Source organism: Bison bison, unplaced genomic scaffold, assembly GCF_000754665.1.
Source record: "Bison bison bison isolate TAMUID 2011002044 unplaced genomic scaffold, Bison_UMD1.0 scf7180017864469, whole genome shotgun sequence".
Classification (NCBI taxonomy): domain Eukaryota; kingdom Metazoa; phylum Chordata; class Mammalia; order Artiodactyla; family Bovidae; genus Bison; species Bison bison.
This window is the reverse complement of record NW_011495030.1, coordinates 2532555-2552311: the sequence shown is the minus strand read 5'-3', so window position 1 is coordinate 2552311 and position 19757 is coordinate 2532555. Positions and strand designations below refer to the sequence as shown.

At 40.4% G+C, this 19757-nt stretch overlaps 1 protein-coding gene across 1 annotated transcript in view; it reads left to right on the top strand.

Annotated features, from left to right (window-relative positions):
• Positions 1–19757, top strand: part of FAM189A2 (family with sequence similarity 189, member A2) — a gene marked incomplete at its 5' end in the record, with an annotated part of 78193 nt that overhangs the window by 32660 nt on the left and 25776 nt on the right. The window contains one exon of the mRNA XM_010860730.1: positions 11491–11601. Coding sequence (XP_010859032.1) covers positions 11491–11601 — 111 coding nt within the window. The remainder of the gene's footprint in view (positions 1–11490; positions 11602–19757) is intronic.

Below are 19757 nucleotides of genomic sequence, written 5' to 3'. Positions count from 1 at the left end.
ATATTTTATGAAAAGAGAGTCTGGGACAACCATAACATGAACAAATCTGACACTTAAACATCTCTGAGAGGAAAGAGAGACAGCTGTTTCTGTTCACAGCAACGGGCCTGTGTTTGGCTTGTTGGCAGGGAGCACCAGCCTGGACGTTGGTAATATATCTGCCAGGCTTCTGGAAGAAGTTTAAAAGATGTCAAGGGAGTGAAGCCCGGGAGCAGGTTCTCTTGGGATCTGAGTTGATTAAAGGCGCATTACAAAACCAAGTCAGTGCGTGTGCTAGCTCCTGAAACAGGGTTAAAGCAGCCAGAGGCTGGGCTTTGTGAGTCACTGTGATTTATTATGTTTTGTTGGTTGCCATGGTGCTGAACAGTCTATCAGAAGAGTCATTTTACTAAGCTAGTTCAGAAAGATTTTAGTTTGGTGTCTTCCTTTTTTCCCCCCCTGGTGTTAGTGTGTTGTATTTAGATAACTTGGCCCTACAAGGGCCCCTTGATTCTACATCTGTGTATTAAAATGCTTCTCCAAACTGAATTAAAATTGTGAATGTTAAGAGTCAAATAAGTGTTTTTGTTCATTGTCATAGGTCCTATGACATTTGTCCCATTAACCACTGCCTGATCAGTAGTTTGGAGCTGGGACTTCTTGTCTCTGAGAACATAGAATGTCAGTCACACTCCCAGCCAGATCACATAATGTTCTTGTTTCAGTGGGAAAATGTAACCTGAATTCTATGCACTGGGTACTTAGTTCTTCCACCCACTCACTCACTACCCCGACTCATTCCTATGACATGATGGGAAAGGAGTCCCAGCCCTTCCCATCTTTGCTCCCCAGGAAGTGGTGAGTTCCCACCAGGAGAAATAGCAGTAGCCATTTTCATGCAAGCAGTGATGGTCAATCTGGTGACTGCCTTTCAGGGCCTGTCTGTGTATGTTCCACAATATTGATAAGGATGCATGATACCTCCAAATAGTGTTTATCATAAGAATCAATTTTCTTTCATTTATTCATTGGTTGATTTGTTCATTCATTCAAAAAATTCATCATATTTGAGATGACCTATGTTTTTGTACCCCACTGGAGAGAAGTGTATTCTGATTTTCATTTATTTTCAACAGCATCATCTGAGAAAAATAAGGCATCATGACTAAATGGGTACCAGTGATGTTTTCTTGGGAAATTAAAAGATGAAAGAGTGTGTGAAAGAAAAGGATTCTGAGGCAGTGGTAGTATTTTTTGAATTAAACCTTTTTGAGAAGTTTCTAATGGAAATAATTTGGTGAGCCTTTGATATTTAAATCAAAAAATACATACACAAATTCACTAATCTCATTCATGAGAAATAAATTCTGTTGTTTTGGCTTTTCTCATCGCTGTTGTAAGATTCAGTTTTCTCAGGACCACTGAGTAAATTTATGCTTGCCCATTATGACCTAATTGCCTCCCAAAGACCCCCACCTCCTAATACCATCACTATGGGGCTAGGATTTCGATTTATGAGCTTGGGGGAACACAGACATTCAAACCATAGCAGTGGGTTTTATTTCATTTAAGAGGGTACTACAAATTGTTCCTCTACTCTCCTGTTCTTGGACATTTGGGTTGTTTTCCAGTATTTGTGGGCATATGCCCACAAAAAGACATGCACAAGAAAGATCATAGCAATGGGTTCATAATAACCCATTAATGTATACATTAATGCACCTAAAGGTGAATTGCTGAGTCATAGGATATAGATACTTAACTTCATTCAAAACTGCTACTAGTTTCCCATAGTGGTGGTACCATTTTCTAATTGCTTCTTAGACTCTCAGCCAGTTCAATCTTTAGCCTCACTGTTACATCCAGAGGTATCTGCTGCTACCCATTTTTGAACATGTGGCGACTGAGGAATAAATTCTTCTGTTTGGGCTTTTGTCATTGCGGTTGTAGGATTCAGTTTTCTTAGGAGCCCTGAGTCAATTCATGCTTGCACCCTGGCTTTCTAACTTCCAAATTTTTTCCTCTTGGTCCTTATGAATTTCTGCATTGAAAATATTTCCTTTATTGTCAATTTAATGGGTTTTCAGGACTTAGTAGAACTAAATGCTTATGTTCAATTCACTATTTTAAACCTATTCATTTAAGCTACTCTACCTTCACACAATTAGTGAAACTATTCATTTAAAGATACATAGTTTATTTTCAGGTGAATCTTAAGTTTAGAGCAGTAGGGAACTAAGAAGCAAAATAAAACTCCTTATGCAACAGGGAAAGGTCAGTCTATTTAGAGATAGAAATATTGTATCAAAAAGGACTCAACAATACCAAGCTGTGATAGCCATAATTATTTAATGATGTTATGTGAGAAAAGTTATAACAAACCTAGACAGTGTATTGAAAAGAAGAAGCATTATTTTGCCAACAAAGGTCTGTATAATCAGTAGTCATAAAAGATGTGAGAGTTGGACCATAAAGAAAGCTGAGTGATGAAGAATAGATGCTTTAGAATTGTGGTGTTGGAGAAGACTCTTGAGAGTCCCTTGGACAGCAAGGAAATCAAACCAGTCAATTCTAAAGATTTCTACCCTGAATATTCACTGGAAGGACTGATGCTGAAGCTGAAGCTCCAATACTTTGGCCACCTGATGCAAAGAACTGACTCATTGGAAAAGACCCTGATGCTGGGAGCGATTGAGGGCAGGAGGAGAAGTGGACAACAGGGGATGAGATGGTTGAATGGCATCACTGACTCAATGGACATGAGTTTGAACAAACTCTGGGAGATGGTGAAGGACAGGGAAGCTTGGTGTGCTGCAGTCCATGGGTCACAAAGAGTTGGACTCGGCTGAGCGACTGAACAACAACAATGTGATGGAAATTATGAAGAACTTTCAGCAGGTTGCAATAAGCAAATTACAGGTGATATTTCTTATTGGATGGCTTCCCCATACTGATTCTTTTATTGGGTCACTTAATTGAGACCTGGAATGGACTGGGGACACATTTGCAAGAGATCAGTGTTATGGTGAATTCCAGATACTCAATTGAAGAACATACCTCCAAGGATTTCCCTGGGAGGTCCAGTGGTTAAGACTCCACACTTATATTACAGGGGGATAGGTTCCATCCCTGGAGGGGAAATTTAAGATCCCACATACTGTGTGGGGTGGCCAAAAAATAGAAAAGAAAAGACAAACATACCTTTTGTGGCAAGCTACCTGGTATATAAGTATCAGAAGATACATATGATTCAAGTTAGTAACAGTGAAACTGAAACTGTGAAAGGCTTAACTCATATTGCCAGTCCTTGTGAAAGGACCACCTCTTTGGATCTTGGATTTTGCATTTTTCTCTTGAAAGCCAAGGATGCAATGAGGCAAACTCTCTACTTCTTGGGTCCCTCAGTCTTTAATGGCTAAAATATAAATTCTAGAAAGACTTTTCTCTGTGAACGCTGGGCTTTTGTGTTTCTTGTTGGTAAATCCCAACTGCCCAGGTAGCGTTAGTGGTAAAGAACCCACTTGCCAATGCAGGAGTTGAAAGAGATGCGAGTTTGGTGCCTGAGTTGAGAAGAACCCCTGGAGGAAGGCATGGCAACCCACTCCAGTATTCCTGCCTGGAGAATTTGCATGAACAGAGGAGCCTGAGAGGAGCCTGATGGGCTACAGTCCATAGGGTCGCACAGAGTCGGACACAACTGAAGTGACTTAGCATGCATGCACACACACATGTTGGTAAATCACAGTGAGGAATTGGCTTCAGTAGAATTCAGGGACTGTAACCCATGAGGTTCATTTCGTTGAGCAAGTAATATTCAGTTTGAAGTGAGAACAATAAGAGATAGGCTTAAAGAGCAGGGAAAATTTAGGTTAAATGTATGGAAAAATTTTATAGAGAAGGTCTTGGTAAAATGCTATAATGATAACCTGACAAGAAGTTCATTAAGGGCCAGTTCACAAAGATCTGTGCAGGGTGTAGTCCTGACAGGGGAAGGTAGTCAGAGTCTAGAATTTGGGATCATGTACTGAGGAGCCCTTGAGAAGATCTGTGGCTTTTCATGAGGGACACAGCCAACCTGAAGCTGCAGAGAAGGAACCAGGAGAATAATTACTCCAACCTCATCCTCCTCTCTCCCTTGGGTCTTCTTCCAGGGCACCCACTGACTGAACCAAACCAGACACCAGAGGGCAGAGGAGCCCCATTGATACAGTCTGCAGATCAGTCTCCCCGAGAGGGGAGAAGTATGGGGAGCAGAGAGAGGATCTGGAGGGGCCAATAGGAGACACCTCACACACATGTGTCAATGGTCAGCATGGTGGAGTGAGTTCCTAAAGCAGGCTACAGAGAGAATTTATGCAAGAGTTTTGGAAATAATATACCTACAGATTATTACAGGTGGACTGTAGTAACTGACTATCCTTTCCAGCTGCCATAAATTCGGGGCAGGGGGGCAGTTATGCATCACAAGTGTAAGAACAAGTTGCTGCTACTGGAAATCAGTGAAACACATTTTGTGAAATTCATTTTATAATAAAAAGTCTTCCCCACAAAGGCAAAACGCCCATTGTTAGCAGTAGTAAAATTGGTTGCCTAGTATTTTGCAGCATATAAAAGATTTTCATGTACATCATTTTGTGTTATTTCCTCATTAATCTTGGGAAGTACCTGGGATGATAGATCTTTTTTTTAAAACGTATTATATTGATGTATAGTTGATTTACAGTGTTGTGTTAATTTCTGGTATAGAGCAAAGTGGTTTAATTATATATATAAGTACATTATTTTTCATATTCTTTTCCATTATGGTTTATCATGGGATATTGAATATAGTTCCCTGTGTTATACAGTAGAATCTTATTGTTTGTTTTTTCTATATATAATGGTTTGCACCTGCTAATCCCAAATTCCCAGTCCATCTCTCCTTTACCCTCTCTTCTGCTTGGCAACCACAGTCTGTTCTTTATGTCTGTGAGTCTGTTTCTGTTTCATAGGTAAATTCATTTTTGTCATATTTTAGATTCCATGTATAAGTACTATCATGATATTTGTCTCTCTCACACTTCACTTAGCATGATAATCTCTAGGTCCATCTATGTTATTGCAGATGATGTTATTTCTTTCTTTTTTGTGACTGAGCAGTATTCAATTGTATATATCTACCACATTGTCTTTATCCGTTCATCTGTAGATGGACATTTAAGTTGTTTCCATGTCTTGCATATTGTAAATAGTGCTGCTATTAGCACAGAGATGCATGTATTTTTTCAAGTTAGAATTCTGTTCAGAATATGCCGCAAGTGCGATTGCTGGATCTTATGGTAACTCTATTTTTTGAAAAACCTCCCTGCTGTTTTCCATAGTGGCTGCACCAATTTACATTCCTACCAACACTGTAGGAGGATTCCCTTTTCTCCACAGCCTCTCCAGGATTTGTGGTTTGTAGACTTTGATAATGGTTATTCTGACTGGTGTGAGATGATACCTCATCGTAGTTTTGATTTGCATTTCTCTAATAATCAGTGATGTTAAGCATCTTTTCATGTGCATGTTGGCCATCTGTATGTCTTATTTGGAAAAATATCAGTTTAGATCTTCTGCCCACTTTTCAATAGGGTTTTTTGTTGTCGTTGAGTTGTATGAGCTACTTGTTTATTTTGAAAATTAAGCACCTGTCGGTTGTATCATTTGCATGTATTTTCTCCCAGTAGGACAATAGACCTTTCTAATAGATGAGAAAACCAAGTCTTGTAGAGATAGAGATTGTCTAAGGTATCATGGCAAGCAAGGGGAAAGCCTGAATTTGAACCAAGTGTCCTGATGAAAAATTCAGGTGCCTTCCACAAAGAGAAATCCAGATCACATGCAATGATTTTTTAAAGGCAAAAATTGTTGACAATAGAAGAAAATACCAGTATAAGAAATTCTGCTTTCAGGGTATAGCTGAATGGGCTTTTGACTATGATGTTCTTTACTAGTAGCTGATTTTTTACTGTCTTCTGTTTGAGAAGACTGCATCTGGTGATAGATGGGGTGGATGTTTGAGTCTTGGAAGTTATACCATTATAACTAGGTAAAAGCCAGATGAGTCCATTCTGAAGGTCCATTTAAATCCTGAGTCCCGTATAACTCCAATATTTCATAAAGTTGAGCCTGATTTAATCTCTGAAAGACATTGCTTGGTATCCTAATAGCCACCATGTCTGATATATGCTACAGTGATCTACACTAGAGTGATTAGGTGACTATTTGGCCAGTGTTTGGCCAGAGTTATAATAACAGTAATAAAAAATCCGTATCAGGAATAAAGTTGGGAAAGAGTGCATGGCAATTTTGTACACAGCCTGTGTGCCTTGGGGCAGGTCTTTATTCTGAGGTTTGCAGGTGGCCATTCTGGTGCTGTGACTTTGACTTCTCACTAGCAGCCCCTCCACTGTAGAAGAGAAGCCAACCCATTAGGCAGTGCATCCCTGGGGCTTTCTCTCATCTTTATTGTTCTGACATTATATGATCTCACCCTGCTGTCTTGACAGCTGGACTCAGAATTTTCTTCCTTATTTAAAAAAATATATATTAAGTATAATTTATATAAACCCCAGATCATAAGTATTCAATTAGCTAAGCTTTGACAGTTGGATACACCATGTAGCCAATATCCAAAACAAGAGAGAAAACATTTTTATCACTCCAGAAAGTTGCCTTATATTCTTAATCAGTCCCCTCACATCACACCTCCTCTGGGAGGGCAACTGCTCTTCTGATTTCTCTCACCGTGATTGTTTGTCTGTTCTTGAACTTCATGTAAGTGGAATCATACAGTATCTGGCCTGTTTTACTCAATGTAATGTCTTTGAACTGCATGTTGTTTTGTGTATCACCAGTTTGTTCCTTTTTACTGCTGGAGGTATTCCATCATTTAAAAGTACCACAATTTGTTTATATATTCTTCTGTTGTTGATTATTAGAGCTCTTTTCATCTTTTCATTTTTGGCCCAGTTTGAATAATGCTAAAGTAAACGTCCTTTTGTAAGTCCTTTTGTGGGCAATTGCATTTATTTCTTTGGTCCATTCCTAGCATTGAAATTGTAGGTATATATTCGGATTTTTTGCAGATAAAAAATTTATTCATTTTAATTGGAGGATAATTACTTTTCAATATTGTGATGATTTTTGCCATACATCAACATGAATCAGCTGTGTGTATACATGTGTCCCCCCATCCTGAACCCTCCTCCCACCTCCCTTCCCTCTGGGTTGTCCCAGAGTACTGACTCTGGGTGTCCTGCTTCATGCATTGAATTTGCACTGATTATCATTTTACATATGGTGATGTACATGTTTCAGTGCTATTCTCTCAAATCATCCCACCCTCACCTTCTCCCACTGAGTCCAAAAGTCTGTTCTTTACATCTGTGTCTCCTTTGTCGCCCTGCATGTAGGATTGTCGTTACCATCTTCTTTGTTGTTCAGTTGCTCAGTCATGTCCGACTCTTTGTGATGCCATGGACTGCAGCATGCCAGACTTTCCTGTCCTTCACCATGTCCTGGAGCTTGCTCAAACTCATGTCCATTGAGTCAGTGATGCCATCCAACCATTTTGTCCATTGTCATCGCCTTCTCCTTCTGCCTTCAGTCTTTCCTAGCATCAGGGTCTTTTCTAATCAGTTGGTAAAGTATTCACTTCAGGTAGCCACAGTATTGGAGCTTCAGCTTCAGCATCAGTCCTTCCAATGAATATTCAGGATTGATTTCCTGAATCAGGTAGCCAAAGTATTGGAGCATCAGCTTCAGCATTGGTCCTTTCAATGAATATTCAGGATTGATTTCCTTTAGGGTGGACTGGTTTGATCTCCTTGCAGTGCAAGAGACTCTCAAGAGTTTTCTCCAACACTACAGTTCAAAAGCATCAATTTTGCTCAGCCTTCTTTATAGTCCAGCTCTCACATCCATACATGACTATTGGAAAAACCATAGCTTTCACTATATGGACCTTTGTTGGAAAAGTCATGTTTCTGCTTTTTAATATGCTGTCTAGATTGATCATAGCTTTTCTTCCAAGAACTAAGTGTCTTTTAATTTCATGGTTGCAGTCAGCATTCGCAGTGATTTTGGAGCCCAAGAAAATAAAGTCTGTCACTGTTTCCATTCTTTCCGCATCTATTTGCCATGAAGTGATGGAACCGGATGCCATGATCTTAATTTTTTGAATGTTGAATTTTTAAGCCAACTTTTTAAAGCTGTGTCATATTGCATTTCTATTCCCAGTTTTTTAAGGAATCTCCACACTGTTCTCCATAGCAGCTATACCAGTTTGCATTCCCACCAGCAGTGTAAGAGGTTTCCTTTTTCTTCACACCCTCTCCAGCATTTACTGTTTGTAGACTTTTAAACTTTTTGACGATGGCCATTCTGACCAGTGCGAGATGATACCTCATTGTGGTTTTGATTTGCATTTCTCTAATGATGAGTGATGTTGAGCATATTTTCACATATTTATTAGCCATCTGTATGTTTTTTATTTTAGAATAGTTTTAGTTTTACAGAAGTGTTTCCCAGGTGGCACTAATGGTAAAGAATCCACCTGCCAATGGATGAGATGCAGGAGACGAGTGTTCAATCCTTGGGTTGGGAAGATCCCCTGGAGTAGGAAATGGCAGCTCATTCCAGTATTCTTGCCTGGAAAATTCCATGGAAAGAGGGTCCTGGTAGGCTATAGTCCATGGGGCCTCAGAGAGTCAGACACGACTGTGTAAGCACAGTTTTATAGAAATATTGCATAGATAGCACAGAGTGGTCCTTATACCCCATACCCAGTTTCCTCTATTATTGATATCTGACATCGGTATGGTACATTTGGCACCATTAATGAACCAGTATTGATATACTGAAAGTGAAAAGTGCAAGTGCTAGGTGCTTAGTAGTGTCCAACTCTTTGCAACCCTGTGCACTGTAGCCCTCAAGGCTCCTCTGTCCATGGAATTCTCCAGGCAAGAATATTAGAGTGGGTTGCCATTTCCCTCTCCAGGAAATCTTTCCAACCCAGGGATCGAACCCTGGTCTCCTGCATTGCAGGTAGATTCTTTACCGTCTCAGCCACCAGGGAAATCCATTGATATATTGTTAACTAAAGTCTATACTCTTCAGAGTTCCTTAGTTTTTGCCCTCTGTCCTTTTTCTGTCTATGATTCCATCCCAGGACACCACATTACATTTAAGTGTCATATCTCCTTGGGATCCTCCTGACTGTAACAATTTCTCAAACTTTCAAGTTTTGAGGACCTTGACTGTTTTGCAGAATACTGGTCAGGTATTTTTTAGAATGTATTTCAATTGGGATTATCTGATGTTTTCTCATGAATCGACTGAAGTTTTTATGAATTTGGGTGAGGAAGATCACAGAGTAAAGTGCCATCTTTATCAGAAATGTCAAGAATGTTGGGTGTCAATATCACTTATCAGTAATATTAACCTTGGTCACCTCATTAATTTACTGTTTGTTGGGTTCACTGGAAAGTTACTCCCCCTCCTCTTTCCATATAGTTTTCTAAAGTGTTGGTACTATTTTATACTTGGCCAAGCAGTGTTTGAGAGTCCACATGCTCCTTATCCTCACCAACACTTGCTCTTGTCAGTCTTTAATTTTAACCATTCTAGTTAGGGTGAGGTAATCCCTCTGTGGTTTTAATTTGCATTCAGTGATGACTGTTGATGTTGAGCACTTTTTCATCTGCTTCTTGGCTATTCATATATCTTGTTCTGTGACATTTCTGTTCAAGTCTTTTGCCTGATTTTTTAAATTGAGTTATTTGTCTTTTTATTATTGAGTTGGGGAGTTATTTGTATATTCTAGACATAGTTTCTTTATTCAATATAGGCATGAAATGTTTTCTCCCAGTCGGTGGCTTGCCCATTGATTTCTTACTGATGTCTTTTGATGAGCTGGATTTAAGATTCTAATGAAGAGATTTGAGGTCCAGTGTTGGGTAATAGACTGTCACCCATTCTAAATCTGATGCTGCTAATTTTCAGTTATGAAGATTAGTGGTGGGCTGGTGGGTATAAGGATTATAGCTATCTTTTCTTTTCAAGTCATCTGATATTCATTAAAAGAAAATTTCCAAAGACAAGTTCAAGATTTCCCATAGTAACAATAATTGTGTTGTTCAGTGAGAAGATTCCAGATGTATTAGGTCTCTTTGAGTAGCAACTGCCAGGACATGGAAGAAACCCATGTAAGAAGACCATGTCCTGTCTTTTGCTAATTATGAATTCTCGTTTCCCAAAAAGCTTAGGCATGATCAGGGATGACAGTAAAAAGGGGGCTCTTGCATGGGAACACAGTGCAAGTCAAGTTTACAGACAGAGAGGAAGCTAGCCTGGGAAATGGCAACACAGAGGCCACTTCCAGCATTTTCCCCAAGATTTGGTGACAGGGCGCATAATCCTTTAACCAATTAACAAAAAAGGAGAGAAGCAGAAGCCAGACTTGGTGAAAAACAAGTCTCCTTGTTCATCGGTCAAGAAAGAGTCTTCAGTCAGGTTCAGGAAGGGTCTGGATTCTTAGACTCAGTTGTTTACAGTTCTTAAACTCCTCTTGGAGAGGAAAGAAGAATTCCTCTTAAGAAAAGGGACATCATGTAATATTGAATATTGACTCATTAGTTGGGTCTGGGAGATATTTTCAAGCTTCTTGAAATACCAGTAATAAGGAAAGAGCTTTCTCTAGACTTCACATGTTAACTCATTTACCAGCCAGTCCTGACATATTGACTTCCTGAAATGGTGCTTGGTTCTAAAACTGATAATCATTAGTTTCAATCTTTCATATTTGCAAAAGATTGAAAATCTTTAGGTTTTCAGTCTTCTGCAAATATGTTTGAAAAATCAGGTTGAAAAATCCTTTGTAGTTTCTAATTTGTGCTAAGTAAATACTGACTTCTTGATTGATTTCTGTCAATTCTTAATCATTTAGCATAGTATTTGTAATATTTAACTTTGGAGATGAGTACTTGGAAGATCATTGCATGCCTTTTCTTTAGTACCAATGGTGTTTGGAACTGAAAAAAAGACTCACCTTTGTTTTATTTTTACACATATACTATCATTTCTGGCTGGTAATGGCTCTGAACTCCTTGATTTTCCTGGATTCCATGTATGTTCTAGAATTCTCCATTTATCCAATTACCATGATTCTATAAAATTTGGAAGAAATAACAGTGGCTCAAGGAGGAAATAGCCATGGCTTAATGTCATGTACAGCTAAAAGTCGGGATTCTATTATTTGCAAAGAGGAAGAAAAATAGGGACTTGAAATTGAGAAGACTTGAGGGTCAGTGGCATTCCTTAGCACATTTAAAGCATTCTAAAAGTGGGGGGAAAGTTTGTCCATTAAAAACATGATTCTGACTTTTTTTTTCCTTTAGGAAAAGAATGAGTCTTTTTACTTAGAAAAAAATCTGTCTCTGAATTTAGCCGTCATCTCTTCTCTAACTGCCTCTTTTCTTGCTGTTTCAGGTGAATCTCTTTGTGCTGCTGTCTGTGGTGTGTGTCCTCCTGAATTTAGCTGGATTTATTCTCGGCTGCCAGGGTGCTCAGTTTGTGTCCAGTGTGCCCAGGTGTGATCTGGTAAGCTGTCCTGAAACATCACTTTGTGCCTGTGCCAACCGTGGCCTGCCCAGCATTCTTGGGTGCCAGTGTGTGGCTGGACACAGGACCACGCAGTGTCCTAAAGTGAGACCTGAAGTTGGTAAAAGAAAGTGCGAAAACAAAATAAAGAACTAACTGCTAATTATTTTACTCAGATTGTTGATTAGTTTTTCTAAAGCAGGGACCAGCCAGTAGAACCCCCAAACCACAGAATATAATGCATCATTAGTCAGTGAATAGATGGATCAGTTGTCCACGGTCAGGATCTATCTGCTCTTGTCTAAAGAGGAAAGATGGATATTATCAGAATTCAGGTTAGCAGTCCTTTATCTGAAACTTCTGGAGGCCTTTCAGCGTTCAGAGTTTTTCTAGTTTTTAGAAGATAAATGTGACACATAGACTGTTTATTCTTTAATACCTCAGTGGAGTTGGGAGACAGCAGACTGTAATCAAAATTTTTGGTGTCCAGAGCTTTGAGGATTTCAGAATCATAGATAAGAGGTTGTGAACCTGTACTATCCCATTTTTTTTCCTAATTGTGGTAAAATATACATAGCATAAAATATACCATCTTAACCATTCACTGGTGTTGAATACATTCACCTCATTGTGCAGCTAATCCTCAGAACTCTTTCCATCCTGCAAAGCTGACATTATACATTTTATTTTATTTAAAAAATTATTTATTTATTTATGGCTGCACTGGGTCTCATTGCTGCGTACTGGCTGTCTCCAGTTGCAGAGGGTGGGGGCTCCTCTCCGCTTGCAGTGCGTGGGCTTCTCATTGCGGTGGCTTCTCTTGCGGTGCATGGGCGCAGTTGCCCACTGCATGTAGAGTCTTCCCGGACTAGGGATCAAACCCATGTCCCTTGCATGGCGGGCAGGTTCTTGACCACCAGGGAAATCCAACACTATATATTTTAAACTGCTACTCTCCATTCCCTCTTCCCTCTGGCCTCTGCCAACCACTCTTCTACTTTACGATGCTATGGATTTGACTGCTCTGGTTGTCTGATATAAGTGGGATCACCCAGTATTTGTCTTTTAGTGTTTATTTCACTTAGTATAACACCCTCAATACATCCGCATGTTGTAGTATGTGTCAATATTTCCTTTCTTTTTAAGGCTGAATGATAAATATTTCACTGTATGCAGAGGTCACATTGTGTTCACCCTTCACCCATTGGAGGACACTAGCATTCTTTCTACCTTTTGGCTGTTGTAAACAATGCTGTCATGGAAATGGGTCAATTCTCTGGAGTATGTGCCCAGAAGTAAAATTTCTGGCCATCTCTGAACTTTTTAAGAGGACTTTTCCATCACAAATATCTCCCTGTGGCAAAAAGCAAAAGAAGTGGACTCCTGGGAATTCCCTGACCATCCAGTGGTTAAGACTCCATGCTCCCAATGTGGGGGGCACCGGTCAGGAAACTAAGATTCAGCATGTCTCACGACATGTCCCCCCCTCCCCAAAAGTGGACTCTCTATGAGTTATAGTAAACCTCATCTATTTGGAATTTGGTTCCATGGCATTCTCACCCAGTCAAAACCAGCAGGATGCAAGTGAAGAAGGCCACCATGTCTCTTACAACACTATGATGGAATCCGTGCAGGAAGCTCATGATCTCCCCAGATGGGAAGATTCCTCGGGGACTCAGTAAAAACTTGTTGCTCTTAACAATCCTTCACAGTTTAAAAAAAGTTTTTGTCATTTTGTTGCTTAATAACCTTAAGTTTTGGAAGCACAGGCTCACAGTGCTTCCTGATGTTTAAGGCCCTCTATGACTTGCCCTTGTCCCTCTCTCCCACTGTAATCAAGCCCAAGCCCACAAGCCACCTAGGTTCCTGCCCTACTTTGCTGTTCCTGGCAATGCCTCTCTCCCCTGACCACTCCCTGTCCTTTACTTCTCTGTTCATCCAAATAGGATCGGCCTTTTAATGCCTCATTCAACGATTATCTTTTAAAGGAAGTAGTCCCTGATCCCCAGAGAAGATAATCTTCCAGAATTCCTGTCTGTCCATCTCTGAAACATTTCTCCTTTTGTTTTTTTGAGCTAAAGGTGTTCATACACTTGTCTTTTCTCTTGTCCTGTTCTGGAATCTCCCGGAGGACAGTGTCTGGCTCTCCATCTTCTGGGGAGTTTTCAACAGCACCTCCTCGCACACTTCTTTATATACACAGAGTTCCCAGAAAAAAATTTTAAACAAGGCTCGATTTCCCTGTCACTAATCACACAGAAAATTGGAAGGGACAAAGAGAACAGACACAGCAGAGAAGTGAAAAGTCATAATACACTGAAAGGTAATTCAACAAAAGAGTAGCATCTATTCTATGCAAAACACCATACTAGAGACTGCAGAGACTAGAAAGAAAAGTCAGGCATCATTTCTGACCTAGAAGTTTATCACATAGCACGGGGAGTGGGGTCACTGCGCCAAGTGCTCGATCAGTGTATGTGGAGGGGATGAATAAACGCCCACATGCAAAGCCAGGGAGACTGCATGAAGCCATCAGAGTGAGACATGGTGTTCTGGGGATGCAAAAGAAGAAGGTCTTGGACCCTTGGGAAGGTGGGAAAATACCTGGAACATCGGCATTTGAGATGGGCCCTGAACGATAATAAGTAAAGGAGTGAGTTGAAGCCAGGAGAGGAGAGGATTCCAAGTGCAGTGGTCAGAAGTTAGCCGAAGTGGTAGATCACTGGGGGCTCTGGGACAAGCAGAAGCCAAACTGCAAGGTGTAAAGGTCCATACGGTTGACTTTTCTGAGAAATTCTGTGGTTCTTTACCTTGACTGCTGTTAGAATCACCTGGGGAACTTTTTAAAAAGAATATCTAAGCTTGGGCCCTATACTCAGATATTCTCAGTTGCCCTGAAGTGGGGGCCTGGACATCAGTATTTTTTTTAAAGCTTTTAAATTTATTTTTAATTAAAAAAATTTCCCACTACCACAAAACCAACTCTGAGATTGTTTCTGATTATATGATTGTAAAAATTGAACAATCCATAAAAGTGTGGGATGGAACTTAAAAATCATTTGAAACCTCAGTATTCTGGGATATCATAGTTAATCATTTGACGCTTTTTGTGTGTGTGTCTTTATGAATAAAAATTCATCAACAGGACCGTATTGTAGTTGGTTTTCATTAGAGAGCCTGTTTGACAAGTGGGGTCTTTCTGAGGAAGAGATGTTTTCCTTCCCTCTTTGCCTCACCACCCACATGTCATTCCAAATCCACAGTAATAAGCTGGGGGTTTCCTTTCATGTTTTCACACTTATGTAACCTTGCATAGATGTGTCTGGGTGGGGCTTTGTTGTTGTTCAGATGTTCAGTCATGTCCAACTCTTTGTGACCCCATGGACTCTAGCACGCCAGGCTTCCCTGTCCTTCACTATCTCCTGGAGCTTGCTCAAACTCATGTCCATTGAGTCAGTGATGCCATCCACCAATCTCGTCCTCTGTCGTCCCCTTCTTCTCCTGCCTTCAATCGTTCTCAGCATCAGGGTTTTTTTCCAGTGAGTCAGCTCTTTGCTTCAGGTGGCTCAAGTATTGGAGCTTCACCTTCAGCATCGGTCCTTCCAATGAATATTCAAGACTGATTTCCTTTAGGATAGACTGGTTGGATCTCCTTGCAGTCCAAGGGACTCTTAAGAGTCTTCTCCAGCACCACATTCAAAAGTGTCAATTCTTCAGTGCTCATCCTTCTTTATGGTCCAACTCTCACATCCATACATGACTACTGGAAAAGTCATAGCTTTGGCTATTTGGACCTTTGTTGGCAAAGTAATGTCTCTGCTTTTTAATATGCTGTCTAGGTTTGCCATGACTTATTTTTCAAACATGGAATCTGTTGTATCCACTTATCTGTATATTGTTTTTCTGACTTAAAATTACATGAGGTACAGCTCTAACATCTTTTTTCCCCCTTTGAGCAGCTCAGTTCTCTGTTTTCTTGTTGTCTGTTGTGGTTTGGGTTTTGGCTGATAAAAGCAATGCTGCTATGAATACCACTCTGCATATCCCCACAGGAGCTGTTGACCTAAGTGGGCTAGTCTCCCAGGACAGGGATTGTTCTTCTGTTTGTCTCATCTTTTTATAGCTCATTCAGCCATTTGATGATTTTATTCTTTTTTTTTTTTAAATTAAGATAAAATTTGCCAACAGTTAAATGACCAGGTCTCAAGTGCACAGTTCATCAAGTTTTGACCAGTGTGTATATTCATCATGACAAATACACTCCTGTTCAGACAAGAAAGGGAGCATTGTCATTACTTTAGAGAGTTCTTTGCTGCCTCCTTTCAGCCAATTTCAACTTTCTCATAGGCAACCACTGTTCCAGTTTCGTTCACCATAGATTAGTTTTGCCTGTTCTTGAACTTCACACAAGTGGAGTCATGTGGTATGTAGCTTTTTGTGTCTGACCTGTCTAGCTCAGCATTATGTTTTTGAGATTCATCCATGTTTTGGGGGTCATATCAGTTGTTTGCTTTTTTTCAAAAATTAATTTATTTTAACTGGAGGCTAATTACCTTATAATACTGTAGTGGTTTTAGCCATACATTGACATGAATCAGCCACAGGTGCACATGTGTTCCCCATCCTGAGCCCCCCTCCCACCTCCCTCCCCATCCCATCCCTCAGGGTCATCCCAGTGCACCAGCCCTGAGCATCCTGTCTCATGCATTGAACCTGACTGGTGATCTGTTTCACATATGATAATATACATGTTTCAATCCTATTCTCTCAAATCATCCCACCCTCGCCTTCTCCCGGAGTCCAAAAGACTGTTCTTTACATCTGTGTCTCTTTTGCAGTTTCGAACATAGGGTCATCGTTACCATCTTTCTAAATTCCATATGTATGCATTAGTATACTGTATTGGTGTTTTTCTTTCTGATTTACTTCACTCTGTATAATAGGCTCCAGTTTCATCCACCTCATTAGAACTGATTCAAATGTATTCTTTTTAATCGCTGAATAATACTCCATTGTGTATATGTACCACAGCTTTCTTATCCACTCATCTGCCAATGGACATCTAGGTTGCTTCCATGTCCTGGCTATTGTAAACAGTGCCGCAATGAACATTGGGGTACACGTGTCTCTTTCCCTTCTGGTTTCCTCAGTGTGTATGCCCAGCAGTGGGATTGCTGGGTCATATGGCAGTTCTATTTCCAGTTTTATTAAGGAATCTCCACACTTTTCTCCATAATGGCTGTACTAGTTTGCATTCCCACCAACAGAGCAAGAGGGTTCCTTTTTCTCCGCACCTGCTCCAGCATTTATTGTTTATAGACTTTTTGATAGCAGCCATTCTGACTGGCATGAGATGGTACCTCACTGTGGTTTTGATTTGCATTTCTCTGATAATGAGTGATGTTGAGCATCTTTTCATGTGTTTGTTAGCCATCTGTATGTCTTCTTTGGAGAAATGTCTCTTTAGTTCTTTGGCCCATTTTTAGATTGGGTCGTTTATTTTCCTGGAATTGAGCTGCAGGAGCTACTTGTATATTTTTGAGGTTAATTCTTTGTCAGTTGCTTTGTTTGCTATTATTTTCTCCCTTTCTGAAGGCTGTCACCTTGCTTATAGTTTCCTTCGTTATGGAAAAGCTTTTAAATGTAATTAGGTCCCATTTGTTTATTTTTACTTTTATTTCCATTACTCTGGGAGGTGCTCTTTATTTTTTTTAACCAGGGCAATATTTCATGCTATAAAAATACCATAACTTGTTTTATCAGTTCTCCTGATAATTGGGTTGTTTCCAGTTTGGGGGTATTATGAACAAAGCTGTTGTGAACATTTTTGTGTAGTTTTTCTTGGTTGACCTGTTTTCATTTCTCTTGAGTAAACACACAGGTGTAGAATTGTTGGGCTGTGTGGTGGATGCATGTCTAACTTTGTAAGAACTGCTAAATGTTTTTCTGAAGTATATGGGGAATAAGTATATTTAATTTAAAATGTGTGGACAGTTCCTTTATTAAACGGCTTTAACTTACTTTTCCACCAGTAACCCTCCACCTACAACATGCTACTCTAATTTTTACCAGTCTGATGGGATTGGATCTAAATCTCATTGTTACTTTAAGTTGCAGTTTCCAGATTGATAGAGGTGGTACATCATTTTGGGGAAAACTTTACAGAAAATTTTAATATGTGGCTAGGGTAGAGAACTGTAGTACTGATGGATGATGGGAGGAAGAAGATCTTCTATTTTTACATTTAAAGTTGCTCAGTCGTGTCCGACTCTTTGCAGCCCCGTGGACTTAAGTCCATGGAATTCTCCAGGCCAGAATACTGGAGTGGGTAGCCTATCCATTCTCCAGGGGATCTTCCCAACCTGGGGATTGAAACCAGGTCTCCCACTTTGTGGGTGGATTCTTTACCAGCTGAGCCATAAGGGAAGCCCAAGAATACTGGGGTGCATAGCCTATCCCTTCTCCAGGGGATCTTCCCAACCCAGGAATCAAACCGGGGTCTCCTGCATGGCAAGGGGATTCTTTACCAACTGAGCTGTCAGGGAAGCCAGAAATAGACACTTGGAGTTTGTTTCCTCCTGCCGCTTAAGAGAGAGAGAAAAGATGTCTGACACTTGCAGCCTCTTTCCTCCGTTTGGAGACCCCAAGCCTTCCTACTTGTTACCCTCTCATTCCCCCCTTTTCTTTTAGGAGAACTATGTTGCCTAGGGAAAGGTACATCATCCCTAAATTGTTGAGGCAACATATTCTCCTAACCCTCATATTGAGGGTCTCTGATCCAGGGGCCCCAAATAGTAGCTGGAGGAAGCTGCTGCAGTGGCAGGAGTTTGAGCAACCATTTGTAACTTAAAAGCCTTCATGTGGCTAGAAACAAATCCAGTCACACAGTTACAGATGCAGGCAACAAACAGCAAAAACAGAACAATCAGCAAAGTTAAAAGTCACATTATGTCCACAGTTAAGGTACAAAGCGTTGCACCGGTCCATTTTAGGATTGTTAGATGTCATCCGATTAAGAAGAGGCATCACATATGATTGTTGCTGTCAAAGGTATTCGCAGACTTACAGAAAGTCTGAAAGATGGATGTTTTTCATTTAAGAATGGGGAGATTCTTAAGAGATGGAAGAGAAGTTCGAATAGATTTTCAGAAATATTGGGCAGAGATGGGATTAAGAAGGCAGGAGAAGGATTAGAAACAGGAAGAACAAGAAACACAAAATGCATGGTTGCTTAGAACCATTTTGTACAGAGCCTAAGGGCTTTCCTGTATTCACTGGGCAAGGTGATAGATACTCATTGTTGTTTGCATAATGATTAACTTTCAGATACTATCTCTTATTTAAAGGAATTAATTCTCACTTATCTGGAAAAATTTTGCCATCCAAACTGGCTCACCCCAAAAGTTTCAGATAGCTGAGGTTTCTATATATTTGGATGTCCACGGTTGTGTGAATTACACAAGTGTGTGTACAGCCCACACAGGACTGGTTTCCCTGGTATTATAAAGCCTTGGGTCAAGAATGGACTCATGTAGGAAGGGAGTACTTTGTAAGATGACACCTAATGTTACCTGAGGGAGGTAAAACTAGGTAAGATATTGAGGCTTCAGTTCAGTTAAGTTCAGTCGCTCAGTTGTGTCCAACTCTTTGCAACCCCATGAACTGCAGCACGCCAGGCCTCCCTGTCCATTACCAACTCCCAGAGTTTATTCAGACCCACGTCCATCGAGTCAGTGATGCCATCCAGCCATCTCATCCTCTGTCGTCCCCTTCTCCTCCTGCCCCCAATCCCTCCCAGCATCAGGGTTTTTTCCAATGAGTCAACTCTTCGCGTGAGGTGGCCAAAGTACTGGAGTTTCAGCTTCAGCATCATTCCTTCCAAAGAAATCCCAGGGCTGATCTCCTTCAGAATGGACTGGTTGGATCTCCTTGCAGTCCAAGGGACTCTCAAGAGTCTTCTCCAACACCACAGTTCAACAGCATCAATTCTTTGGCACTCAGCTTTCTTTCTGTCCAACTCTCACATCCATACATGACCACAGGAAAAACCATAGCCTTGACTAGACGGACCTTTGTTGGCAAAGTAATGTCTCTGCTTTTGAATATGCTATCTAGGTTGGTCATAACTTTTCTTCCAAGGAGTAAGCGTCTTTTAA